At 57.3% G+C, this 25,889-nt stretch overlaps 1 protein-coding gene across 5 annotated transcripts in view; it reads left to right on the top strand.

The window, feature by feature from the left end:
• Positions 1 to 25,889, top strand: part of Col5a3 (collagen type V alpha 3 chain) — a 34,870-nt gene that overhangs the window by 2,333 nt on the left and 6,648 nt on the right. For 3 of the 5 annotated variants that reach the window (XM_015488980.2, XM_048794703.1, XM_048794705.1), the window contains exons 2-58: positions 155 to 316; positions 402 to 591; positions 667 to 823; positions 1,412 to 1,516; positions 1,837 to 1,989; positions 3,485 to 3,598; positions 3,707 to 3,853; positions 4,897 to 4,944; positions 5,017 to 5,058; positions 5,353 to 5,415; positions 5,785 to 5,859; positions 5,954 to 6,037; positions 6,588 to 6,644; positions 6,735 to 6,788; positions 6,962 to 7,015; positions 7,549 to 7,602; positions 7,680 to 7,733; positions 7,910 to 7,963; positions 8,323 to 8,367; positions 8,509 to 8,562; positions 8,740 to 8,784; positions 8,934 to 8,987; positions 9,115 to 9,159; positions 10,337 to 10,390; positions 10,480 to 10,524; positions 10,665 to 10,718; positions 12,144 to 12,188; positions 12,293 to 12,346; positions 12,492 to 12,599; positions 12,883 to 12,936; positions 16,113 to 16,166; positions 16,774 to 16,818; positions 16,973 to 17,026; positions 17,133 to 17,177; positions 17,766 to 17,819; positions 17,904 to 17,957; positions 18,048 to 18,101; positions 18,215 to 18,322; positions 18,473 to 18,562; positions 18,819 to 18,872; positions 20,076 to 20,183; positions 20,272 to 20,379; positions 20,458 to 20,511; positions 21,029 to 21,082; positions 22,060 to 22,167; positions 22,241 to 22,294; positions 22,476 to 22,529; positions 22,627 to 22,680; positions 22,797 to 22,850; positions 23,307 to 23,414; positions 24,268 to 24,321; positions 24,508 to 24,561; positions 24,682 to 24,735; positions 24,855 to 24,908; positions 25,051 to 25,158; positions 25,324 to 25,377; positions 25,812 to 25,865. In XM_015488980.2, the coding sequence (XP_015344466.1) occupies positions 155 to 316; positions 402 to 591; positions 667 to 823; positions 1,412 to 1,516; positions 1,837 to 1,989; positions 3,485 to 3,598; positions 3,707 to 3,853; positions 4,897 to 4,944; positions 5,017 to 5,058; positions 5,353 to 5,415; positions 5,785 to 5,859; positions 5,954 to 6,037; positions 6,588 to 6,644; positions 6,735 to 6,788; positions 6,962 to 7,015; positions 7,549 to 7,602; positions 7,680 to 7,733; positions 7,910 to 7,963; positions 8,323 to 8,367; positions 8,509 to 8,562; positions 8,740 to 8,784; positions 8,934 to 8,987; positions 9,115 to 9,159; positions 10,337 to 10,390; positions 10,480 to 10,524; positions 10,665 to 10,718; positions 12,144 to 12,188; positions 12,293 to 12,346; positions 12,492 to 12,599; positions 12,883 to 12,936; positions 16,113 to 16,166; positions 16,774 to 16,818; positions 16,973 to 17,026; positions 17,133 to 17,177; positions 17,766 to 17,819; positions 17,904 to 17,957; positions 18,048 to 18,101; positions 18,215 to 18,322; positions 18,473 to 18,562; positions 18,819 to 18,872; positions 20,076 to 20,183; positions 20,272 to 20,379; positions 20,458 to 20,511; positions 21,029 to 21,082; positions 22,060 to 22,167; positions 22,241 to 22,294; positions 22,476 to 22,529; positions 22,627 to 22,680; positions 22,797 to 22,850; positions 23,307 to 23,414; positions 24,268 to 24,321; positions 24,508 to 24,561; positions 24,682 to 24,735; positions 24,855 to 24,908; positions 25,051 to 25,158; positions 25,324 to 25,377; positions 25,812 to 25,865 (4,124 nt within the window). Of the gene's footprint in view, positions 1 to 154; positions 317 to 401; positions 592 to 666; positions 824 to 1,411; positions 1,517 to 1,836; positions 1,990 to 3,383; positions 3,599 to 3,706; positions 3,854 to 4,896; positions 4,945 to 5,016; positions 5,059 to 5,352; positions 5,416 to 5,784; positions 5,860 to 5,953; positions 6,038 to 6,587; positions 6,645 to 6,734; positions 6,789 to 6,961; positions 7,016 to 7,548; positions 7,603 to 7,679; positions 7,734 to 7,909; positions 7,964 to 8,322; positions 8,368 to 8,508; positions 8,563 to 8,739; positions 8,785 to 8,933; positions 8,988 to 9,114; positions 9,160 to 10,336; positions 10,391 to 10,479; positions 10,525 to 10,664; positions 10,719 to 12,143; positions 12,189 to 12,292; positions 12,347 to 12,491; positions 12,600 to 12,882; positions 12,937 to 16,112; positions 16,167 to 16,773; positions 16,819 to 16,972; positions 17,027 to 17,132; positions 17,178 to 17,765; positions 17,820 to 17,903; positions 17,958 to 18,047; positions 18,102 to 18,214; positions 18,323 to 18,472; positions 18,563 to 18,818; positions 18,873 to 20,075; positions 20,184 to 20,271; positions 20,380 to 20,457; positions 20,512 to 21,028; positions 21,083 to 22,059; positions 22,168 to 22,240; positions 22,295 to 22,475; positions 22,530 to 22,626; positions 22,681 to 22,796; positions 22,851 to 23,306; positions 23,415 to 24,267; positions 24,322 to 24,507; positions 24,562 to 24,681; positions 24,736 to 24,854; positions 24,909 to 25,050; positions 25,159 to 25,323; positions 25,378 to 25,468; positions 25,576 to 25,811; positions 25,866 to 25,889 lie in introns of those variants that run through there. The other 2 variants (XR_007344240.1, XM_048794704.1) reach the window with 2 other exon arrangements.

The following is a 25,889-nucleotide window of genomic DNA, read 5'->3' as shown; positions in this document are numbered from 1 at the left end:
GGGGGGGGGTGTTGCTGGTCCCAGGCCGCCTCCTTCTTCCGGAGCCATAAACACACTTGGGGTGGGGGGAGGAGGGGGTCCCCAAACTTGAGCCCCTATCATGGAGTCCTGGGCTTGTTCTCACTGCTCTCTGCACCCTGGCTTCTCTCTGCAGCCGATCCTGTGGATGTGCTAAAGGCCCTGGGCGTGCGTGGGGGCCAGGCTGGGGTCCCCGAGGGACCTGGCTTCTGCCCCCAGAGGGCTCCAGAGGGTGACCGAGCATTCAGAGTGGGCAGGGCCAGCAAGCTCAGCATCCCCACACGGGAGCTGTTCCCAGGTGAGTGCCGGCTCCCGGGTGTCCTCACTGGGGAGCGTGGAGCCCTCTAAGCCTCCTGTACTGCCCACTCCTTCTGTCCATCCAGATGGACACTTTCCTGCGAACTTCTCCATGTTGATGACTCTGAGGGCCCAGCAGGCCAATCAGTCTGTCCTTCTATCTATTTATGACGAGAAGGGTGCCCGGCAGCTGGGTCTGGCACTGGGGCCAGGTCTGGCCCTCCTAGGTGACTCCTTCGACCCCCTGCCCCAGCAGGTCAACCTCGTGGATGGCCAGTGAGTATCGGAGGAGGGGTAGGGTCCAGGGAGGGTGAGGTGAGCAGCACCGGCACTGAGACCCTTCCCTTACAGATGGCACCGTGTGGCGGTCAGCATAGATGGAGACACAGCGACCCTGGTAGCCGACTGTGAATCTCAGCCCCCTGTGTCGGGCCAGAAGCCTCGATTCCTTAGCACAGCTGGACTCACTGTTCTGGGGACCCAGGACATCGGGGAGGAGACTTTTGAGGTAGAGGGTTCCGTGCTAAGGGAAACCGAGGCAGGGGTGAGTGAATCTGGAGAAGGGATTGGAGAAGGGAAATGCCCAGCCTCAGCCCAGCCCAGGGATGGGAGAAGCAAGTGCGAGGCTTGGCCATTGTGGGTGGCCATGTGCGAATGGAGCACACAGAACCACAGACAGTGGGTCATGCTGTGCTGCGTGCTTGTTCGTCAGGGAACTGATCTGGGACAGGGCGGGTGACTGCTGTGTGCCATTATGAGATGTGTCACCTCCAGGAGGTCAGGGACCTCATCTATCTCGTGCCCTTCCTGGAAGGGCCTGCACAGGGTAGCATCTCACCGTGTGCCTGCGTCAAGGGACCAATGCACCTTCAGTGGGGCATCGTGGGTGTGGTTGTGGGGTGATGTGATGAGGCACAGATAGCACCTGTGCTTCTCTGAGTTGCAAGGGTTTGCTGTGATGCGGCTGCCATCCTTGTACTTAGTTAGGGTCTCTGGGAGGGGGGCAGTGCCAAGGCTGCATGCCAGGAGGTGGGGGACCGTGCCAAGGAATGGGTGAGTCAGCCTGTGTCCCTGTCCCCACCCCACCCTCTCCCAGGGAGACATCCAGGAGCTGCTGATAAGCCCAGACCCTCAAGCTGCCTTCCGGGCCTGTGAGCAGTACCTGCCTGGCTGTGACAACCTGGACCTCGTGACCACAGGGGTGAGTAAGGGACTGTGACCTCAGGTCACAGCCTGAGCCGCCCCTGGCTCCAGGTGGCAGCAGGAGTGAATTCTAAAGCCCCCAAAGATGAGGTTGAACAACCTCTGACACCAAACACAAAGCAGAGGGACCCCTGACCCCAAACAGACCCCAGGCAGGACTGGCCTTGGACTCAAGGCACATAATGGAGTGATCCTTGACCCCAGGTCACCAGGTTGAGTGATAACTAGCAGGTCCTGTGCCAGCATTGGCCCTAGGTGACAGAGTAATAGCTTCTCCACTGGGGGACGCACTAGACCTGACACGGACCCTCCTTCCAGGCCCCGCAGGGCGAGCCAGAGACCACCCCTCCTCGGCGCAAGGGCAAGGGGAAAGGGAAGAAGAAAGGGCGAGGCCGCAAGGGGAAGGGCAGGAAGAAGAAGGACAAGGAAGCCCTGACCCTGGGAGCACCTGCCGGCTCCCTGGAGAACCAGGTAAGGGGCCTGCACTTGCCCTTCGGCCTCTGCTGCCCGTCTCTGGCCTCCGATTCCCTCCTCTGGCCCTGGTTTGGAATCCAGGCTTAGACCTGAGCTCCCACTCCCCTTAGCTGACCGCCAGCTGATGACCATCAGGGGTAGGGGGACCCTGTCTTATGGGCTTTCCTAGGCCTGCTCCCCAACCTCCAGTCCTGGGGTCTCCTCCAGATGACCACCTGATTATTAGGGGGGGTTTGATGAGGGCTACTATTTAGGGGAGTCACTAGCTGGGGTGAATCATGACGGGTTCATTGGTTAGTGTGTCGTTTTGGGGGAGTGGGGTTCACTGACTGGGGTCATTGGTGAAGACTATTCCTTGGGGCAGTTCCTGATCGGGGTACTACTTGGCTTCCCTGGAGTGCTGGTCAGGAGGGGCACTGAAGAGGGCCAATATTTGGGATGATCCCAGTTGGGGGCCACTGTAGGAAGACATTAATGGAGGTCATTGTTGATATTTTTGGTGTCCCTTGTTTGAGGTTAATGGTTAGGGGTCATTAGTTTGGAGGTTTTGTTGGGGGGTCACTAGAATGCATAGTGGGGTCACCCATTGGGGTCATGGTTGTAGGGGTGATTTTCAGGGGATCATGGATGGGGTCATAGTTCGGGATCTCTGATGGGTTGTCAGGAATTAGTGTTCAGGATCCTTGGTTGGGGAGCATTAGTTGGGCAAGCACTCCGTGTTGGAGGATCACTGGTTAGAGGAATAATTGATTAAAGGTCACTGGGAGAGTTGATTAGGTAGGGGAGGCACTAATTAATGCTTGTTGTTGGGGGATATCCCTGGCTGGGGGTCTCTGGGAAGGTCACTGGCTGTAGGAGTAATTGGGGTCCATTGCTGGAGGTCATTAGCTGGTGGGTCACTGAGTAGAGGTCCTTGGCACAGGTCACTGGGGACTTTAGTCAAAAGGTCACTGGTTGAATCACATCTCAGTTCCAACCTTTCTGGCTCTGAACAGGGATACCATGAATAGTATGCCCCTTCCCCGCCACATCCTCAGCCCCAGCCCCTCACTTGGGCCCCGACTGCCCTCTTCCTCTGCCTTGACCCAGTTCTTGTGCAGCTGTTCAGGCCAGAAGGAGCTGGCTGACTGTGGCCTGGCTGGCTGACTGCTGAGTTCTGCCTTGGGAGAGGACATGTGGGATAGGCTTCCGGAGTCTGGCCCTGAGTCCTGGACCTTGACCTTGACCACTGAGCTCTGGAGCCAGCCTGGTTCTGCCTCTCTGGCCTCTGAACCTGGCTCAGCCCTGTTCCTCCTCTATGCAGGATGGCTCCCCCTGCTGGCCGTCCTGATCCAGACCCCAGGGCCTGGCCTCCATGTTCTTTGGGAATCCTCCTGTGTTCCCCTCCCCAGAATGAGAGCTCCCTGAGGTCAAGGCCTGGCTCCTCCTTTGCTTCCCTTCTGTTTCAACCGGCCTGACCCCAGACCTGACCCTTCCTCCATGCCTGCTCCAGACCTCTATGGATGTCCCCAAGATTGAGACGCCAGTTCCAACTCTGACTCCAACTCCCACGCCTTTGGTCTTCACCACCACTGTGACTGTGGGCGGCAACGTCACGATCCTGGAGGTCAGTGGGAAGTAGACGGTGCTGGAAGGGGTGGGCCCTGGGGTAGTGGTGGTGGCGGCAGACAATAAGGAGGCCAGGGACAAACTTTGACTGTCCCAATGTCCTCAGGGGGGACTGGATGCTGAAGGTGGAACCCAGCTAGAGACTCCAGAGCTTGAAGGAGAGAGGGAGGAAGAAGAAGGAAGCGGCCCCACCATGGGTCCCAAGTTCCGGGCAGCAGAACAGCCTTCACAGGCTGAGTTCCAGATCTTTCCTGTGAGTCTGGGGCCATGGGGGGTCTGGTTAGGTGCAGGGGAAGGGACTCCTATCTGGAGCCCCAGGGGCCTCATTCTTTCTCTGGATTCTGTTTGTCTTGCTTTGAATGCCTTCCCACGACCCAGTGCAGTGCAGACCCCAGTGCCTACAGTGTGACAGGGACTGTGTTAACAGATGACTCCGCCGATAGGGTGAGGCACTGGGCTTTCAGACTAAGCGGATGAGAACCCCTTGAAAGGGAATGTCTGACTTTGAAGTCTCAAAGCAATCTCCCTCTGCTCAATGGCACACGGACAGTAGGGGGAGCCAGAGAGGCAGAAGAAGCCTGTGGTCCAGGCAAGACAGCCAGATTTGGGATAGGCTCCATTTTGGCCTTGATGCTGGAGTGGAGAAAGGTAGATATGCCAATGGGACTATTGAATAAGGGATGTCCTCTAGCCTTCTGACAGGGGAGTGGAGAGTCAAGGCTGTCAGTCTTCATGTCTCGAATTGCCAACACCTGGGTGACATCCAATGGTCATGTTAAAAGGGGGATGGCAAGAAGATTCTGGAGTTCAGGGGAGACTGGCTAGGCTGGAGAGAAAGACTTGGGATGCCTCAGCAGAGAGATGGTATCTTTAACCAAGATATTGGAATGAAATTACCTAAGAAAAAAATGCACACAGAGCTGGGGACCCAGATTCTAGCCTTGGTGTTGGACAGAGGAAGGGGCAGAGTGGTTACCAGCCCTGCACCAAGTACTGTGTTCATCATTCATCTTTACGTGGGAGAGATGCAGCGGTCATTCACCCGCTGACTTTACAGGTGACCCAGTGATCTGTAACTGGCCAAAGGGGTGTAGTGAGTTCCCAGTGTCACTTCGTAAGAGGCAAGAGGCCGATCCAAGTTAGGACACTCGGGAGTTTGTGCCCTTGACCTTGATGCAGCTTTGTCAGGTTGACGGAGGAGACTGAACGTCTCAGCCTATGCTCTGTGGGTGGGCCCTGTGTGTTTGGGGGACAGGGAGTAGGCTCACCTCTTTTTCCTCTCTTCCTCCTCTCCAGGGTGTGGGAGAGAAGGGTGCAAAAGGAGATCCTGCAGTGATAGAGCAGGTGAGGACGGTGGGGCAGCAAGGGGCTGAGGGGGGCCACTGGAACAGGGGTCACACCTCTCTCTCTCTCCAGGGGCAAAAATTTGAGGGACCTCCAGGAGCCCCAGGACCCCGAGTGAGTACGGGCTTCACGGCCTCTTGCTATCTTTGTAGCGGGGCTGTTCCAGTCCCAAAGTGGGGTGTCGTGTTGCCTGATCATGTAGTGGCCACTGGACATTGGAGGCACAAAGGACACGTCAAAACAAGGGTTGGGACACAAAGTTGGGGGTTGATATGGATCAATATTGAAGAGGGTAGCAGGAATGGCTAGGAGGTAGAGCAGAGGTCAGCCTGGGGTCAGGGGCCAGGAGGGTTGGAATTCAGATTAGCTTTGCATTTCCGGTGACTTCTGTTTCTGCCTCCCCAACAGGGGGTGGTTGGCCCATCAGGCCCTCCTGGCCCCCCAGGATTCCCTGGGGACCGCGGCCTACCGGTAAGAGACTGTCTCTCTTCAGTGCGTGAGCTTTCAGGTTGGGAACCTGGTGGTTTGAATGTGGGTCTCAGGGGCTGGGCCTGGAGACGCCATCTGGAGTTGGTGATCTTCTGCTGATCTCTCTCTCCATCTGTGATAAAACTGGCCCTTCTTCTGCTTCTGGGGGCCAGTCCCCTGCTTTTCTCCCTGGGCCTCTGTTTTTGCATATCTTCTGTGTGTCTCTCTCCCTATATCTTTGTCTCTGTCTCTCTCTCTCTGTCTCTCCACCTCTCTTCCCCATCCTTCATCTTCTCTGTCTCCCTTTCTCTGTCTTTGTCTCTCTCTGTCTCTTCCTGCCTCCGTCCATCTTTCTCTGGTGCCCTCTCTTAGGGCCCTGCTGGCCTCCCGGGAATTCCTGGCATTGATGGGATCCGGGGCCCACCGGGCACTGTCATCATGATGCCGGTAAGGAGGTGGGGTGGCACAGCCTTGGGGAGGAGATCCCTGACCACGGAGGAGGCCTCTGCTCGGAACTGCCCTCACCATCATTGCTCCTTAGTTCCAGTTCGCGAGCGGCTCCCTCAAAGGACCCCCAGTGTCCTTCCAGCAGGCCCAGGCTCAGGCGGTATTGCAACAGACTCAGGTGAGTGGGATGGGGGAGTGTTCATGGGAGACATGGCAGAAATGAGGGATAATGAAGGTCTGGCCAGGAGACAGGGTGGCAGTGTCTGTTTCCTGAGATGCATGTCTTGGTTTGTCTTCTGTTGCTATAACAAAATACCCGAGACCGGGAAATTTATAAAGAAGTGTATTGGGGTCATTGTTCTGGAGGTTGGGAAATCCAAAAATATGGTGCTGGCACCTGCTCAGCAACTGGTGGGGACCTTCTTGCTGTGTTATAATGCAGCAGAGGGCATCACACAGCAGGACAGAGCAAGTGTGCCAGCTAGGGCCTCTTCCTCTCCTTATAAAGCCACTAATGTCATTATGCAATCCCACAATCATGACCTCATTTACTCCCAATCATGTCTCAAAGGTCCCACCTCTAAATACCATTAGTATATAAATTGGGGATCAATTCTAACACATGAACTTCTGGGGGGCCCATTCAAACTGTAGTAGTGCCTTTGAGGGGATCTTGTTTGGGGGTCTTGGGGGGAAACTCTTCGTTCTGTTGTCCTTTATCTCTCCAGCTGTCCATGAAAGGTCCCCCCGGCCCAGTGGGGCTCACTGGACGCCCAGGCCCTGTGGTGAGTAAGGGGTCTGCAGAGAAGAGGGGCAACAGCCGTGGAGAGGGGTCACATTCCTCCAACCACTTACCCCATCTCTCCTTCCCAAAGGGTCTCCCTGGATACCCAGGTCTGAAAGGAGAAGCAGGAGAAGTGGGGCCACAGGTGAGTTTGGAGGGGAGGGGTCTTCTCCCAAGGCCACAGGTTAAAGTGACCGCCGGGGAAAATGTCACGGGGCCGGGGTTTGCAGTTACTGCCTTCCCTGGTGAGTGATTTAAAATAAGTCCTCCCTTCTTTTTGTCCTTCCTTCCATGTTCCATCTTTTCTTTTGCTTCTAGGGTCCCCGAGGACTGCAGGGGCCTCCTGGGCCACCTGGTCGAGAGGGCAAGATGGTGAGCACCTTCCAGGTCCCCAGGCTACCTTTTGGCCTTCCCTCATTACCCAACAGGCACCGGGGCTCTGTGCCTCCAGGGTCCGCTGGTGCCCTGAGGCTGGCAATGGAAGCTGTCCTGAGCATGTGGCTCAGGAGTCGGGCCAAGGTCGTAGAGTCAGGGAGGATGTTGGGACGGAGTAACCCTCCACCCGAGGTCTAAAGTGGAACCAGGAAACTGGCAGGGAAGAGCGTTCCGGGCAGAAGGAACAGTATGTGCGAAAGCCGGGAGGACCACAGCAGGGCGATCATGGAGGCTGCAATGGGAATTCTCAATGTTGGTGATGATGGTGACTTGGGCTAGAATTAGGGGGCTGGGGATAAAGAGTTATGGCTGGATTTGAGATTGAAATTGGTACAAAAGAAGACCCCAGCCAAGAGTCCAGAAATGATGGCAGATCTCTTGATGATGTGGACGAGAATGTAGTCGAGTTCCTAATTTGGGGAAGGATCCTGGGGAGGTAACCCTGACACTGGGGCTCACTTTCCTCCTAGGGCCGCCCTGGAGCAGATGGGGCCCGCGGTCTCCCGGGAGACACAGGACCTAAGGTAGGCCCAGGGCCCGGTCGGGAGGCGGGCGCTGTCAGGATCAAGGACCCAGGCTCAGCTGGTGTTTCTTTGGACAGGGCGATCGGGGCTTTGATGGCCTGCCAGGGCTGCCTGGTGAGAAGGGCCAAAGGGTGAGTGTGCGAGTCTCCCCACAGCCAAGCCCCCTTCCCAACATTGCCGCTCTCCTTTCCTTCCTGAGCACCAGAGCCTTGACCTGGTGCCTGAGTCCTCATACCTCATGCCCCCCTCCTTTCCTGGGGGGGTCTCCCCTGCATTATTCCACCCTCCCCTCTGTCCCCCACTCCAGGGTGACTTTGGCCGTGTGGGACAACCTGGCCCCCCAGGGGAGGATGGTGAGAAGGTAAGTTTGCAGGGTGCTTGGAGGAGAGTCTGGGTGACGGTCGGCAGGGAGGAGGGCCTTGGAGAGCTGGGTGGGGAGTGGGCTCTGCCCTGGAGCATCAGGGAGCCCTGGGGTGGGGGTGGGGGCATCTCAAATATGACAGTGGGAGCGCGAGCTCGGGGATCAGCAGGTGGACTTGGGTGGACACACCTAGACCTGGAGTCAGGAGCCTGAGGAGCATCCGTCCCTCAGACTGTGGGATCCAGGGATCTCAGTACAACCTAGATCCCTGGGGCTGACCCCCTGGGGCTGCCCAGATGAGGGGAGGTGCTGCTCCAGAGTTGGGCTTCCCCCTCTCCCAATAACGGCCTTTCCCACAGGGAGCAGAGGGACCCCCAGGGCCCACTGGCCAGGCTGGAGAGCCAGTAAGTACCAGGGAGCCCTGACCCCGCTCGCTCGGGGCAGGGGAGAGAGTGGGAAGTCCTAGGGCCCCCGGATTCCTGCCCACACCCCTGGACTCCCAGGACCGCAGGGTGGTGCTGGGGTAATACTGCTCTTTCTTTCAGGGACCCCGTGGACTGATTGGCCCCAGGGGCTCCCCCGGCCCCCTGGGACGCCCGGTGAGAATGTCGTCACCCCTTGGCGTTCCTGCCTTTTCTTACCTGTCCCCTGTGCATGTCCGTTTCCGTGGCCTGGGAGCTCTCTCTGCTTTTCCTTTCCGCCTGTACCTCTCAGTGTCTTCCTCTCAGGTGCCTGGCTTGTCCCCGGGCCTGGTCTCACATCCTCTCTTTCTCCAGGGTGTCACCGGAAGTGATGGCGCTCCGGGTGCCAAAGGCAATGTGGTAAGTGTCCTGCCATCTGAGCCTTGGCCCTTTCCACACCCTGAGCTCACAATCGTCATATCCTTGTCTGCCCCTGTGACCCCTCATGTCCGCCTTGCTGACCCTCAAGGCCATGACCCGGTGTCAGTGAACCCTCATTCTCTCCACAGGGTCCTCCAGGAGAACCAGGTCCTCCAGGACAGCAGGGGAACCATGGGTCCCAGGTTGGAACTTAGACCTTGGACATCTCCCAGCCTCCCAGCCTCCCAGCCTCCCCAGCCTCCCCAGCCTCCCCAGCCTCTGCACTCACTGCTTTGTTCTCAAGCCTCACCCCTCCCTTTATGTTTCTAGGGAATTCCCGGCCCCCAGGGGCCCATCGGCACTCCTGGGGAGAAGGTGAGTGACCACTCTACCCATCACCACCTCCTCATGTCATTCTCCGCCAACTCTGTGGTCAGGAAAATCCTTGCACCAGGGCCCCTCTGTCAGCCGGGGCTAGTGATGAATGGCCACATTCCCTAAGTCAGCCGAGAGGTACAAAGTATCATTGTGGGGAAAGCCGCTGTGAGAAACGGAAACCACCAAGGCCACACCACATAAGGGGGCATTGTGAGGATACAGAGGACCACACAGAAGCCTTAAACAGAGGGGGTTTCTGAGACGCACAGGCACAGTAGCCCCTTCCCAGGGCCCGCGTTCTTCTTGTTTCTGCGCACATCTGTGCCCGTGTCCCCTGGCAGACAGGCTGCTTTCTGCACATGTCTGTTTGTCCCCACCCCCTGCCAACTGCTATTTCTGCACAATCCTCAGCTGTGGTGTGACCATTTCTGGCTCCAGCTCCCCATGACCTTAGATCTCCACCTAAAGCCAGGCCATCCATCATGGTTCTGTCTCTTGCCTCTCAATTTCTGAAGAGAAGTGGATGGGCTCAGATGGGCTCAGTGGTCCGTCTTTGGACCTGGTAAATGCTTGCAGGACCAGGAGGTTACCTCATGCCTGCCTAGACCCACCCTTCTGCAGATGGAGCTCGGGGTGGGGGACACTCTTAAAGAAAGGGGTGTGGCTGGGAAAACCGCCACCCTACCCAACAGCATCTCTTACACTGTCGCTTTATTTTGTGCTCAGCTTGGAACCCAGGGCCTCCTGTGGGCTAAGCAAATGCTCTTTTAACTCTGGGCCCCATCCCTAGCTTCCCCCTGCTGGTTTACATCCCTTCTCTCTAGGCTCTCAGGGGAAGAGGATTTTTTTTCCTTTTTTAAATATGTAAATTCATATATATATATGGCCCCACCTGGCCTTGAACTTACGATCCTCCTGCCTCAGCCTCTGGAGTAGCTGGGATTACACCTGCATCACTGCAGCTGGCTAGATGAGGAGGACTTCCCATACTCAAGGAGAGCAAGGGGCTCACCCAGGGTCAGCCAGCAAGTTTGGGCAGAGCTGGGGTAGATTTCCTGGCCAGAGGCACCCCTTTTTTGCTCACCTGGAGGCAGCTGCCTGTCTGCATAGAAAAACCCTGCTGCAGGACTCTGGGCCCTGCCCCCTGTCTCCCTCTACATTGGTCTTCTTTCAGGGTCCCCCTGGAAATCCAGGAATTCCAGGTCTCCCAGGAGCTGATGGCCCTCCGGTGAGAATCAGGGGCTGGGACAGGGAGGAAGGATAAGGGACAGGCTGGCAAATTTTGGTCTTTGATGACTTAGCGTGTTTCTTCCTCAGGGTCACCCAGGCCATGAGGGTCCCACAGGAGAGAAAGGGGCCCAGGTGAGTGGCCAGGAGGAGGCTGGTTTGGGGGAGGAGGGTTGACAGACAGGGCCAGGAGTCTGGGGTCAGTGAGGAGAGCCATGGCACTGGACACACAGAGCGGGTGGAACAGGGTGACATTGGCCTTCTCTTCCTCTCAGGGTCCCCCAGGATCGGCAGGCCCTCCAGGCTATCCAGGAGGCCGCGGCGTGAAGGTAGGTGAAACTTCTGGCTGTGCCTAGAGAGGCACCAATGGGCCACGCATGATGGAGTAGGAACGGGTTTGGATCTGAGCCTTCTGTAAGCCCAGTGATGTCGAGGAACAGTTACATACACAGGAGTCTCTTTTATCCACCGTTTCCCTTTCCAAGATTTCTGGTACTCGTGGTCAACCTCAGCCTGAAACTATTAAGTAGAAAATTCCAGAAAGAAACAACATAAGTTTTAAATTGCATGCCATTCTGAGGAGTGTGGTGAAATGGTGAGCCATTCTGCTTTCTCTCTCCCAGTACGGGAATTGTCCCTTTATGCAGAGTATCCACGCAGTATAAACTACCTCCTCATTTGTCACTTAGTAGCTGTCTTGGCTGTCAGATTGGCTTTCACAGTATCACAGTGCATTTGTTCAAGTAACCCTTATTTCACTTAATAATGGCCCCAGAGTGCAAGAGTGTTCACGCTGGCATTTCAGATATGCCAATGAGAAGCTGTAAAGTGCTTTCTTTAATTGAAAAGGTGAAAGTACAATGAGATATGTTTGGGGGCGTATATTGTTATAATTGCTATAAAATGATTAATTATAACAGTTTATCATTATAATTGTTCTCTTTTATTATTAGTCACTGTTGTTAATATCTTTCTGGGACTAATTTAGAAGTCAAATTTTATTATAAGTATGTATACAGAGAGGTGGAAGAAAAACATAATATATGCAGGGCTCAGTCCTTTCGGTGGTTTCCAGCAACCGCTGGGGCCCTTGGGTGAATGCCCTGTAGATAAAGAGGAACAACTGTGGTTGGGCCTGTGATGTAGCTGAATCTAGTTACATTGTAGCCCAGGCCAGAGAACAATTGTAGCCAAGTTTAGTTACACTGTGGTCAAGTTAATTACTCTGGGGCTGGAGCTAGTCATGCTATTTCCAAACACAGTTGCATTGTATCCAAGTGTAAGTTCATGGTAGCCTCTGAGCTCACAGCTCTATTGCAGCCAGATGCAATTCCCAGAGTTTGCAGGGAGCTGGCCTCCCGGCTTGCACTGAGCAGTCTCCCTGTCACCAAGCATGGCCTCCTCACCGCCAGCACAATGGGGAACATTCCTCTGCCTTCAGAATGAGCCCGGAGTCTGGAATGTTCATCTTCTTCCTGCCAGAAGGAGCTGTGGACACAGTGTCCCTGGGAAATGGGAATCAATTTACCTGGAGATCCGGCCTTCCCTGTGCACCCCACATGGAAGGCCTGGGGAGGCCGCCAGTGGCTGAGGGGGAGGGGGATGCACCCTGTAGGCTCTGGGGAGAGATCATTTCCTCCACGGCTGTCCCCTGCCCTCTTGTCCCAGCCTCCTTCTGGTTGTTCCAGGGCAGGGGGCTGAGCCCGGGGCTCTCTGAAGCAGAGCACCTGAGAGCTTCTTCCTTTGTGTTTCAGGGTACCTCTGGGAACCGGGGCCTCCAAGGAGAGAAAGGCGAGAGGGTGAGAGGGACGAGACCCTTGGAGGGGGGACCCCCCATAATGGGGCCCTGGCTGTGTCCGTCCCCGAGGCCCTGCCTTCTGACCTCTGTCTCTCTCTCACCCAGGGAGAGGACGGTTTCCCGGGATTTAAGGGTGATGCGGGGCCCAAAGGTGATCGGGTAAGACAAGCTCCTGATGAGGGGTTGGGTGGGTCTGGGGGGCTTTGGGCTTTGGGGAGACAGAGAGGGTGAGCTGGGGCTAAGGTGGGGCTTGAGGGGCAGGAAGAGCAGAAGTCTAATTCAGTGCCTCTTCTTTCTGTTCCAGGGGCACCCAGGACCACCAGGTCCCCGGGGAGAGGATGGTCCGGAGGGGCCAAAGGGGCCAGAGGGTCTGGAGGGAGAGGAGGGCCCCCCAGGGGCAGCGGGGGAGAAGGTGAATAAATGTTGGTCCCTTTCTGTTCTCTCTCCCCAGCCCTTTGCTACTGTCCCCTATTTCAGGGACGCTAGATAGGCACTCCACGCTGCCACACCCCCAGCCTCTTTGATCTCTGACCACAGGATGTTTCTATCTCATTGTCACCCCCTCGGTTCCACAGCTCAGCATCTGAGCAGGTCCATGCACATCTTATTCCAGACCCACAGTCACCACGTGCAATAGGCATTGACCCCCCTTTTACAGGTGAGGAATCTGACCTTTGTCCTGACTCTCTCTGCAGGGCAAGCTTGGGGTGCCAGGTCTCCCAGGTTACCCAGGACGCCCAGGACCTAAGGTAAGAAGCCAGGGAGCTGGGGGTTGGGAGGATCAGGGGTCAGGGACTAATATATGGGGACCCAGGTTGTGGTCTGAGTGGTGGGGCTGTCGACCTCATGAGCCACTGAGAGAGTATAAAACATGGGCTTTGGCATCAAATGGAGTTAGGATCAAACGCTCACTCCTTATCAGCTATACAACCTTAAGCAAATATTTTGAGCCCATTTTTTTTCTTTTAATATTTTTTATTGGTATATTATAGTTGTACATAATAGTGGGATTTGTTGTGACATTTTCACATATGGACACAATTGAGCCCATTTTTTTTTTCAGCTGCAAAATAGAGAGATACCAGTAGTATTATCCTCATCAATTTGATGATGATGATAAAACTATGTGATCCTTATTTGTGTAATCAGAGTTGGCTCATCAGCCAAGTTCATGAAGGGGGATGTATGAGTCTGTCTTCTGTGGTTGTAACAAAACACTTGAAGCTTGGTACTTTGTAAAGCAAAGAGGTTTAGCTCACAGTTTTGGAGGCTGCAAGTCCAAGATCAGTTTGCCCCATTGGTTTAGCCTTTGGTGAGGGCTTTCCTGGCTATATCCCTTCCTGGTATATGGCATCGTGGCAGGAATGCATGCAAGAGGAAGAGATGCCATGGCAAGACAGGAACCCAGAGAGAGAGACAGAGAGAGAGGAGCAGGTGAGGGGCCAGTCTTACTCTTTTATAACAACCCTCTTGTGGGAACTAGCTGGGCTCCCAAGAGAACTGCATTAATCCCTTCCCATTAATCCCAGTGACATAAAGACCTCCCTCTAGGCCCCGCCTCTTAAAGAATCCACCACCTCACTACGACCACACTGACCACAAAGCCTCTATCCCAGGAGCCCGTGGGGGACAGACCACATTCACCTCCCACAGGAGGTAATCGTACATAATTCAGATATTACATATCTTGGATTTATTTGGACATGATAAAATGTACTTATACAAAATGTACTTATATAAAAACATACATTTCTTTGCCAACGTCTTGATGGATGAGCACACAAGGAGGTTTATCTTTCTGCCTGCACCACGCCCGTGTTACATCATGGGCGACTCATCATTTCTGTTTACATAAAGTACATCGGGATCTTAAAGACACTCCAGACAAATCTGAGTGCAGGGTTCTTGCAGAGTCTCCCCTTTTCGCCCTCTGGAGCTGACGCAGAGATCTGACCGACACCTACTTACTGGGACAGCACCTTGTGTGTATGCCTGTGACTTTCCGTCAGGGTGCGTCTTTTCCGCTCGACTCAGTTTTGACAGACATCCTTCTTTTCCTACAGTAGCCCATCCGTTCTCACACATCTCCATCGAATTGCATGACCTGGGGGGGCAAGCACAGAGGACCTAAAGGGGCTTGGGGGCAGATTCAAGACACCACGGTCACCTTAGAACTAAACCTCTGCAATGAGAAGTTCGTGGGGATTCGAGAATGCGTTTCCCAGCAGTCAGGACACGACGGTTAAGACCAGGTCAATAAAGTCATCATAAATAACGAGGGCAGGACACCAGCCAGCCTCATGTTACGATCAAGCCACGCCTGCAATAAGTTTGTTTAGCTCCCAAGTTTCCAGTCCATGATCAAGTGGCCCCATTTCTTGGGGTCTCTGGTAGGGATACTGATGGCAATGGCAGGAGAGCAGACTGGAGAAAATCGCTGCCCTCGTGAGCCAGCAAGTGGGGTGGGGTGGGAGGGGGAGGGGCAGATCAGGGTGCCCATCCTCTTCAAAGGCACGTCCACAGTGACCTAAGGACCTCCCTCTAGGCTCTACCTGTTAAAGTTCACCACCTCCCAAGAGCCCACCTCAGGGACCAAGCCCTGAGCACATGGGTCCTTGAGGGACACTCATCAAAACCATAGCAGGCAGCTGTTTCTTGAGCACTTACTAGGTGCCAAATGTGACGTGACGCTCGTTCTGTGAAGGATTCTACTGAATCCTCTCCCAAACCTTGTGAGGAGGGCACTGTCGGTGTCTCCAGGTGACAGACAAGGAAACGGATGGTCAGAGAGACTAAGCCCCTTGTCCAGAGCCACACAGCTGGGGAGGGGTGGATCTGGGATCAGACTCAGACCAAATGATGGAAGGTCAAGGATGCAGACAAAGTTCTCGGCGAGCGTCTGTCGCAGCGTTGGTGTAGGAGAGGGGCGTTCTGACCCGTAGTAGAAGTGGCATCCTGTCAGGCAGGCCTGGTAAGAAGCTGATTCACCAGTAAGAAGCTAAGATTTTGGCAAATGCCGGTGGGTATGTGGGCAGGACTCTTGAAGCATTTAGGGACCCACCATGTGGTCCTGTGGGGAAGGACAGGGTGGCCCTGGGATGGCATTGGAGCCGGAGGGCACCACACACTTGCTGTGCAACTTGGGCAGGTGTCTGTCCTGGTCTGGACTCAGCTGCACAGCGGTGGCGGGGGGGGGGGCAGCAGAACCTGGGGATATTTCCCCCCTGGGGAGGCAGGGTCCTTCCAAGAGGCTTGGGACACACGACTGGCAGATGACATGCCATTAGCAGATGCTGAATGGCACTCACCATGTGCCACACAGTTGGGAAGGCCTGTGAGTCAAGTCTGGGAAACAGACATGGGATAAGTAAGAAAGTGAATGAAGTCATTTCAATCCAGTGTCCCAGGGAAAATGCAACAGGTGACAGGCCCAGGGTGACTTGTAGGAGGTGGTGGTCAGGAGGGTGGCAAAAGGGCATCTGAGGGCTGGAGTTGTAGCTCAGTGGTAGAGCACTTACCTTGCAAGGGTGAGGCACTGAGGTCAATCCTAGTACCACAGAAAAACAAATAAAGGCATGGAGTCCATCTACAACTAAAATAAATAAACGAAAGGTCACCTGAGATCCAAACGATGAGGAGTACCTGGCTTTCTGGGCCTGGGAGAGGAGCATTTTAGGCAAAGGGAGCAGTCTGTGCAAAGGCCCTGAGGCAGGAACATGCTTCTGTGCCTAAGCAACATGGGGGAGGCCAGTGTCTTCAGCGGATTGAGAAGGGGGAAGGGAGGAGAGGGGGGCAGAGGGCTGCCTTGGAGGGTGCTGTGGCTGGAGGGACCCAAGGAAGCCACTGGAGTCAGTGGCCCAGAAAGGTTGATTCCGCCGACCAGGCCCTGCTTACCCCCTCTCACTTCTGTGCTCTCTCCATTCAGGGCTCTATTGGATTTCCGGGGCCCCTGGGACCATTAGGAGAGAAAGGGAAGCGGGTGAGTGGTGATCCAGGGGGTGGACAGGGAAGGGCCAGCTGAAGGGCAGGGTGGCGGGCGGTGCTGGGCCGCGTCTGTGTTGGAAGCATTTGTGCGCAAGGCAGGGCGTGGGTGGTGACCCTGGTGCTGCCTGCCTCCCGCGCCTCCCGCGCCGCCCAGGTGGGTGTGTGCTGCGGCCCCTGTGCTGGTGCCGCACGTGCATGGTGTGACTGTGCACATGCGCGTGTGCAAAAGGGTGTGGATACACGCACGTGCCCCTGCTCCTGTGCACACCGTGTGTGCGGTGGGGGGTGGGTGCACGCGGGGTGTGGGCGACTGGGCTGTTGACCAGGACGTGTCCTCAGGGAGTCTGGGTGTGCGTGTTTACGCGGGGTGTGTGTGGCCACCTGTGGCGGTGTCCCGTGTGACAACAGTGTCCACGCGGGCGCAGGTGGTGGTGTGCTTGGACCCCGTAGGTGCCATCAGACCCGGGGTGGGTGGCGGTGATCTCCCAAGCTGTGTGTGCCGGAGGCTGTGAGCGTGCGGCAGGCGTGTCTGGGTGTGGCCCATCAGTGGTGTCCCTCTGTCCCCTGACCCTCTCTGCTTGCCTCACCCGTTGACTTCTCAGGGGAAGGCTGGGCAGCCAGGAGAGGAAGGAGAGCGGGGACCCCCAGTGAGTGTGCGGTGCCCCCACTACTGGGGGGGAGACAGGGCTGGGCGGAGGAGGTGGGAGAGGGTGGGGGAGGCCTTGAGGGGACAGGAGGGTCCTGGGGGCGCTGGGCAGTCCGGCTCCTCCACCTCTCACTTCTTTGCTTTCCTCTGTGCAGGGCTCCCGTGGGGAGAGGGGGCAACCAGGCGCCACAGGGCAGCCAGGCCCCAAGGTATGGGACCAAGGCTCCCCTCACTTCCCCATCCTCGGGTCACCCCCCACTGGCCCTCCCCAGTTGAGCTTGTTCTGGGGTCTGAGCCTCATTCACTCTGTCCTAGGGTGATGTGGGCCAGGACGGGTCCCCTGGGATCCCCGGAGAGAAGGTGAGTGTGTGTGTGTGTGTGTGTGAGAGAGAGAGTGATTCTGAGCAGGGGACAAACTCTGGGGTGGGGGGACATTAAAATACACTGGAAAGAGCGCAGTCTCAAAGTCAGGAGAGGGCCATGAGTTCACATGCCAGCTCTGCCGCTAGCCAACTGTGTGACCTTGGGCAAGTCTCTTAACTTCTCTGTGCCTTGATTTCCCCCTTTGTGAAATGGGAATGTCCACAGCCTCCCCTCCCCCAGGTGGGCTGTGGTGCTGAGTGGGATGACTTAGCCGAGAGAGTGCTCAGCCTGAGCCTGGCATGCAGCAGGCGCTCCCTAAGTGCCCGCTCCTGGTTTTTGTTTTTGGTACCGGGGATTGAACCAGGGTGCTTAACCACTGAGCCACATCCCAACCCTTTTTAATATTTTATTAAGAGACAGGGTCTCGCTAAGTTGCTTAGGGCCTTACTCAGTTGGCCTCGAACTTGTGATTCTCCTGACTCAGCCTCCCAAGTCACTGGGATTCTAGGCTTGAGCCCCGGCGCCCGGCTCTGTGTGCTGGCTCTTAAAGTCATGATGAGATAATGGCTCCTGGTTCCATTTCAGGGCCTCCCTGGTCTACAAGGCCCCCCAGGATTCCCTGGGACAAAGGGCCCGCCTGTGAGTAAGGTCACCCTGATTGGGGATTGGGGAGGGGAGAGGTTCTGCATCTGTACCCCAACTCTCTCTGGCCTTGTTCCCTAGGGCCCCCAGGGGAAAGACGGGATACCAGGGCACCCTGGACCGAGAGGAGAACTGGTGAGTGACCCGTTGACCTCTGACCCCTGACCTGTCAGGTCCTCCCTTTCTCCCTCCCACGTGACACCTCCATTTTCTTTCTCTCCGCAGGGCTTCCAAGGTCTGACGGGCCCACCGGGACCAGCCGGTGTCCTGGGTCCTCAGGTCAGAGTGGACCCCACATACTGCACCAGTAGGGGGACACTGTGGGCTGGAAGCCGGGGATCTGACCGCCCCCCCGGCCACCCCCATTCAGGATGCACCCTCTTGCTCTCCAGGGAAAGACAGGAGACGTGGGGCCTCTGGGTGAGCGGGGGCCCCCGGGCCCCCCTGGACCTCCCGGCGAACAAGGTCTCCCGGGCTTGGAAGGAAGAGAGGGGGCCAAGGTGAGACCCCCATTACAGGCGATCTGTGTTGAATGGCCCCCAAGAGCCCCTGGTGGCCCCTGGGCCACTCAGGGCTCTGAACCAGCCTGCGTGGGGGGCCAGAGTCAGAGGGGAGACCCCCGAGCCTGACCTCCTCCCTGGACTCTGCAGGGAGAGGTCGGACCCCTGGGACCTCTTGGGAAGGAGGGGCCACCCGGGCCCAGAGGCTTCCCTGGCCCCCAAGGCGCCCCTGGGGACCCCGTGAGTATTCCTTGGGGGCCCCGTTTGTGCCTGGCTGGATGCAGAGGAGGGCAGGGGCTCTAGGGAGGGATGTGGCCTCCTAGGTGGGGGCAGCTGGGAGCCTAACAGAATGGAGGCTGGGGGGGCCCAGAGGAGATGGACCCCAGACTCAGTGCTTGGTCCCAGGAAGGGGGTGGTGACTGCACGTCCCCCAGAGTGGAGATGGGACCTGGGCTTCCCTTGGGGTTTCCTGACTGTGAGTCATCTCCTTCCTCAGGGACCCATTGGTCTGAAGGGTGACAAGGGCCCTCCTGGCCCTGTTGGGGCCAATGTAAGTACAAGTACATTTGCTGGGTGGGGAAGGGGGTGGGAGGAACTCTGGGGTATCAGAAGCTTGGCACTGTTATGCTTAAGCCTGCTGTCTTTGAAGTCAGATGGGCCTGGGGCTCACCCAGTCCTGCCACCCATTGGCTGGGCAGTTGTACCACTGGTGAGCCTGTTTCCTTACATGTAAAATAGCTGTGATGAGAAGCTTCCTTTTTTTTTTTTTTAATCATAAGCCTTAATGACATGACCTGTTTGCATTAGTTTGTCTTACATTGTTATAATGACATGCCTGAGGCTGGGAAACTTTATAAAGAAGAAAGGTTTACTTTGGCTCATAGTCCTAGTCCAAGGTCAAGGGACTGCACCTAGCGACGGCCTTCTTGCCGGCAGATTCCTGAGATAGTTGAGAGAGAGTCCATGTCTGTATGTTTGGTCTCTCTCCCTTTTCTTTAAAGCCACCAGGATTCAGTTGGGGACTACATCCTAAGAATTTTATCTAATCCTAATAATTTCAAAGTCGTGCCTCTGAACACCATAGTCAGATTACGTTTCTGCCCTGCTAATCCTCACAGTGGGGATTACATGAACCCCGGGGGCCGACACACTCAACCAATGGCGCCACCCAACAAATGCCACCTGCAGCCTGCAGCGTGGATCCTCTCTGGTGCTGACCTTCTAGCATAGTTAGTGACGTGCTATGAGGCCAAACAGGAGAGTTTGTGGAGTCTAGGGGACAGCAACTTAAACAGGCCGGTCAGGGAAGGGCTCCCTGACAGGTGACACTTGAGCTGACACCTGAAGGAGGTGAGCAGGGAGCCCCGTGGGTTCTGGAGGGGGGTGTTCCGGGCAGGAGGAACAGTACCTGCAAAGGCCCTGAGGCAGGACCATCCCTGACATGCTGAGGAGCAGCAGGGAGGTGCCTGTGTCTGGGCTGAGCGGGAGGGGAAGAGTGAGAGGAAGCGAGGGCAGGTGGCAGGGGAAGGTGGGCAGGGCTTGTGGGCCTCCAGGAGGACTCTGCTCTGAGGGAAGTGGGAGCCACGGAGGGTGATGGGGAAGAAGGGACGTGCCTGGACTTGGGTGCCCAAGGGCGCCCTTGGCTGCGGTGAGCAGGGAGCAGGTTAGTATGATGCTGGGGACAGCAGGTCCGGCATGGAGACGTGAAAAGCCTGCTGCTGTCGTGACCGCTGACCCTCCTTCCCGTCCGCAGGGCTCTCCCGGTGAGCGGGGTCCTGTGGGCCCGTCAGGTGGTATTGGGCTTCCCGGTCAAAGTGGAGGGCAAGGCCCGGTTGGTCCTGCAGGAGAGAAGGGGTCCCCGGTGAGTGTCCTGCCCACACCAACCCTCAGCGTCTCAGGACCCGGCTCCCGAGGAACATGCCGGCCCTGACCCCCACTCTCCCCAACAGGGAGAACGAGGTGCCCCCGGCCCCACCGGCAAAGATGGGATCCCAGGGCCCCTGGGGCTTCAGGGACCCCCCGGAGCTGCTGGACCTGCTGGAGAGGAGGGGGACAAGGTGAGGGGGACAGAGAGGCCGGTCGGGGAGGCTGGGGTGGAGGAGGCTGGGTCCTCCCTCACCCTGTTTTCTCTGCAGGGAGAAGTGGGTCCCCCTGGTCACAAGGGGAGCAAAGGCGACAAGGGAGATGCGGTGAGTGGGGACCCACTGACGGGTGGCCCTCAGAGGGGGGAGGAGAGGCCGGCGTGGGGGGTGGGCTGCCTCCTCCGGCCCCGTGTCCACGCCTCTACCCAGCTGCCCCGGTCAAGGGGCCACAGACGAGGAGACAGGGCCCCGGGAGCTGGGAAGGCATCGGGGGTCCCCTCCTCTCCTGTTCCTTGGTGGCGTGGGCGTCCCTCTGCTGTGACCCTGCTGGGCCTGGGGACGCTCTGTTCCCAGCCTCCCCCAGAACTTCCGCTCCAGTAACCAGCGTCAGAGCTGTGCCCGGGCCCCGGGGGACACCCAGGCCAAGATCCTGATGGGCCCGGCTTAGGCGGACACCTGTCCCTGACCCCATGGGCTGGGGCCTAGGGTTGGGGACTGGAGCCGTCGCTTCCTGGGGAGGGAAGTTTCTAAGTGGGGGTGGGTGGGGAAGTGTTGATTGACATTTCCAGAGGCCCCCCCCTTCCAACCTGGAACTGAGAGGATTTTCTATCTGTCCCTTCCCCAGGGCCCACCAGGACCAACAGGGATACGGGGTCCTGCAGGACTCCCCGGCCCCCCGGTGAGTGTTCCCAGCTTTGTGACCCCTGACAGGAAGGGAGAGTGTCCCTCTGCAGGACCCAGTCCCAGTCTCCACCCAACCCTGTTTACCCCCAATGCCGCCGACACCCAGTGTGGACTCACCTCCATCCTCAGCCCCAACCTCAACCCTGCTCATGACCTTGACCTCAATCCAAACTCAAACCTGATGTTTAAATGCCAACTAAAGATAGCCTAGTCCTACCCTCCACCCCCCCTGACCTCTGCTGAACCCAGATCTGAACTTGAACTTGGAATTGGACTCTGGCCTGTCTCAGTCAGTTTTCTGTTGCTGACTAACGGAGACCTGGTAATTTATGAAGAAAAGAGTTCTGGGGGCTGGGGTAGAGTTTAGGGCAGCTCAGTGGTGGAGCATTGGCGTGGCGTGCACGGGTCCTGGGTTTCATCCCAAGCACCCTACACACAGCCACAGAGGTTTGCTGGGCTTGTGGCTCTGGAAGCTGTGAAGTCCAAGGGCCTGGGGCTGGCGTCTTTGAAGGGTTGTTCGTCACCTGGCGGAGGGCAGCACTTGGGAGACAGATCATGTGGGCCAACCTGGGCCATCATGGGCCAACCCTCATCATCTAACCCTGATCACTTTCCCAGGGCCCGTCTCCAAACCCCATTCACACAGGAACCTGGCGATTAAGCTTCCAACACATGAGCTTTGAGGGGGCACATTCAAACCACAGCAGGCCCCAACCTCAAACCCAATCCTGAAACGCACCCCCATCCCATCTGGACCCTGCCCTGTCTTTAACCTGGGCTCCAGACGGGGCTCATCATCTACGGCCATCTCAAAACCTTGAACTTCAGCCTTAACCTGAAACCCAACTCCACGCCCAACCCTGATCCTTCCCAATCTTAATTCCAACCCTGACTCCAAGTCTTAACCCCAACCTTGACCCTTGACCTTGAACCTGGTCCAGATGCCCCTGTGCCCTGCCTCTGTCCTCCCAGGGAGCCGACGGAGCGCAGGGACGCCGTGGACCCCCAGGCCTCTTTGGGCAGAAGGGAGATGATGGAGTCCGAGGGTTTGTGGGGCTGATTGGCCCCCCAGGCCTGCAGGTGGGTGTCTGAGTTTGGGGGTGCACCTCCGATTCCCGCCGTGTTTCTCTAACCTTGCTGTTCTGGTCCACAGGGGCTGCCAGGCCCTCCCGGAGAGAAGGGAGAGGTTGGAGACGTCGGGTCCATGGTAGGACCCCAGGGAAAGCGGGGGAGGGGCCCCAAGGGTAGGGGTGGCCTTTAGGTCCACTTGGGGGTTGTAGGGCCCGTTGTCATTTTAAGGGTCACACAGGTCATCAAAATCAAGGGTGGTGTCTGCAGCCTTTTGGGGGGCTGTGAGAGTCACTGGGCACTCTCTGGTCCTTCCACAGGGCCCCCATGGAGCTCCAGGTCCCAGGGGTCCCCAGGGTCCCAGTGGCTCAGAGGTGAGAACTCTGGGGGGACTCAGGTGGGAGGACACCCATTTCCAAGGACGGCTGTCGGGATTCCACGTCTCACCTCTGCCCTCTGCTGTTTCCCCAGGGCCCTCCGGGGCCACCTGGAGGAGTTGGTCAGCCAGGTGCTGTGGGCGAGAAGGTGAGGAGAGCAGGGGAGGAGGCGGCATCACCTCTTCTCGCTGTGAGCAACTGCTCTGGGTGTCCCTCCCGACCTGCCATGACCAGGACCTCCCCCTCTCACTTTGCCTCCTGCAGGGTGAGCCAGGAGATGCCGGAGACCCAGGACCCCCAGGAACTCCAGGCATCCCAGTGAGTGACTGTGTGATGTGGCACTCGCACCCTGGGCAGTCCTTGGGCTATGAACATCCAGGTTATCTTAATGAAAGGCCCGGCCCCTAGAAGGTCTCACAGAGGGCCAGTGTAGAGTTGTACAGGTCGTACACTGCACAAGAGTGCAGGCTGAGGGGCTGCTGGGGGTTCAAATCCCGGCTGAGCCCTGACTTGAGAATGAGTTGCCCGGAGGGGCCTTTTCCCATTCACTCTGAAGCAGCACATGGCCGACACTGACTTGCCCATGGCCAGGCAACTGGACCAGCCATGCCCCTGGCTCACATAAGTCCTAGGGTTTTCTGCCCTCTAGCCCCTGGGTAGCTGGGCTAGTCGGATCTATGACTGCGGAAAAACCCAGGATATTAACCCTCGGTCTCAGCAGAGTCTGGTCCACTCTGACCTCTGACCTGACCTCTAACCTCTGTTTCCACAAAGGGGCCTAAAGGTGAAGTTGGTGAAAAGGGGGACTCAGGTCCATCTGGGGCTGCTGGACCCCCAGGCAAGAAAGGTCCACCTGGAGAGGACGGAGCCAAAGGGAACCCGGTGAGCCGGGGAGGGAGGCAGAGGGCAGGGGCCGCTCAAGGCCACTCAAACCTGTTCCTAAGCTGCTGGCCAGGGTCCTTCCAACTTACTGATCAGACTGACTGACTGACAGATGGAAGGAAGGAAGGAAGGAAGGAAGGAAGGAAGGAAGGACAGAAAGACTGATAAACTCACTGACAGACTGAATGAATGAATAACTGACTGAATGACTGAATGAATAACTGACTGAATGAATGACTGAGTGAATGAATGAATGAATGAATGAATAATGAAGTGACTGACAGGCTGATGACTGAATGAATGACTGACTGAATGAATGAATGACTGAATGACGGACAGACTGAATGACTGGCTGACAGACTGACTGAATGAATGAAACACAGAAATGCCAGGGTCATCTCCTCAGTGTGTGCAGCAAAGGCTGACGTCACATTGAGTGGTTCTAATGGTGATGGAAGGTCAGGGTTAAGGCGGATGCTGAGTCAGGGTTCAGGTGGCTGTGGGACCACATGGGGCCTTCGAAGGTTGAGGCCGGTCTTCCATCTTGGTGGGGCTTGGGGTGGGGGACAGGAGGTTCTGGATACCTGTGCCCCGCCATCGCCACCCTTGCTGGCCCGTCCCCTGAGCCCTGGCAGTCTGGATTCCAAGGCTATGGGTGAAGTGCCATGACACCTGGGATACTCCCAGCTCATGCCTGCACCCGCTAAACCCTGGGATGTCCCTCTGCGGGGCCTGGGTTTGTGCCTGTTCACTGATGTGGCCCTAGCAACCAGAACCGGGACGCTTTATCTGCTCAATAAGTGAATGGCTCCTCGTGATTCAGAGACGTGATACGAATCACTCTGTGTTCCAGGGCCCCACGGGGCTCCCCGGAGATCTGGGGCCCCCAGGAGACCCTGGAGTTCCGGTGGGTATAACCCCTCCCCCCAAGCCTGGCCTGTTCCTATTCCTGTCCCCATCTCTCCCCTCTCCCCAGAGCTGGCCGAGGTCAGTGGAGGGATGACCCTCACGACCCTCCAGGCCCCACCTGAAAATCCCCACGCACCCCGTGACCTCTCCCTCACCCCCCCACTGCCTCCTCTCACCCAAACAGGGCATTGATGGCACCCCAGGAGAGAAGGGAGACCCTGGTGATGTTGGGGGGCCGGTGAGTGGGGGTCAGGGAAGGTGGCGCTGGCAGAGGAGGAGGGGTGGTGCTGGGGACGTTGGGCTCATGCCCAGCCAGCGCCGGCCAACAATGACTCTGGCACCGCTACCATCTCTACAGGGGCCGCCGGGTGCTTCCGGGGAACCAGGTGCCCCCGGACCCCCTGGAAAGAGGGTGAGTGACAACCCATCTCCTGGCCCCGGCTCCAGGCTGGCCCCGCCCACCCACAGTCCCCGGTCACCCCGAGCCCTCACCTGACCGCACAGGCCCCTCCCGATTCTTTCCCTCCTTAGGGTCCTTCGGGTCGCATGGGTCGAGAAGGCCAAGAGGGGGAAAAAGGCTCCAAGGTGAGTGCTGGCCCAGGAGGGTCGGGCCTCGCCCCCAACGGCCGGGCCAACGGCAGGGGACGGTGATGAGTCTCAGGTGGAGGTCAGGAGGCCAGCACCCTCTGACTCTCCTTGCCTCTGCCTTGCCCCTTGCCCTTTTCAGGGGGAGCCAGGTCCCGATGGGCCTCCAGGGAGGACAGGCCCAGTGGGGGCTCGCGGGCCCCCTGGCCGTGTGGGCCCTGATGGTCTTCCCGGGATCCCTGGCCCTGTGGTGAGTGTGGTAGAGACGCGGGCAGGAGCGGGCTGGGCTCTTCCTGGCGGTTTGCACCCACCTTGGAATCATCAAAGTTGGGAGTCGCCGACCCCAGTGGGCAGTGGGCACGTCCATCCTGGGTTCTGGCAGGAATAGCCTACCCCTGTTCTGTTTCATCCTCAGGGTGAACCAGGCCTCCTGGGACCCCCGGGTCTGATGGGTCCTCCAGGCCCCTTGGTAAGAGACTTCTTTGTTCCTGAGGCCCCAGCTCTGAGAGCCACACCGGTCATCCAGGGACCATCTAGTGATTGCAGTGCTTATGGTGCAGGCCGACCCCTCCCTGACCACATCTGGCTGCCCACACTGACCATCTTATTCTGACCATCCATCTTGATGGTCTACACTGACTCCCCACACTGATCTGCCATCTTAATGGTCTGTACCGACCACTCATCTTGACGGCCCACTCTTACCACAGAGCATTCGTACTGGCCATCCATGAAGCAACCCCTCATTATCTCCCAGCATCCCCGCCCCCATCGCCCAACGCACCCACAACCACTTCCTGGCAGTTCCCGTTTGAGATCTGGGTAGTCTCCCTAGAGACCATTTCCCAAGCACCCATGAGATTTCACATTGAGAATGACCAGCTGACCCTTGCCTCCTCCCAGGGGCCCTCTGGCCTACCAGGGCTGAAGGGAGATGCCGGCCTCAAGGGGGAGAAGGTAAGGACCCTTCTCTCCACCATC

The sequence above is a fragment of the Marmota marmota genome, unplaced genomic scaffold (genome assembly GCF_001458135.2).
Source record: "Marmota marmota marmota unplaced genomic scaffold, marMar, whole genome shotgun sequence".
Taxonomy (NCBI): Eukaryota; Metazoa; Chordata; class Mammalia; order Rodentia; family Sciuridae; genus Marmota; species Marmota marmota.
This window is presented reverse-complemented; position numbering and strand designations above follow the sequence as displayed.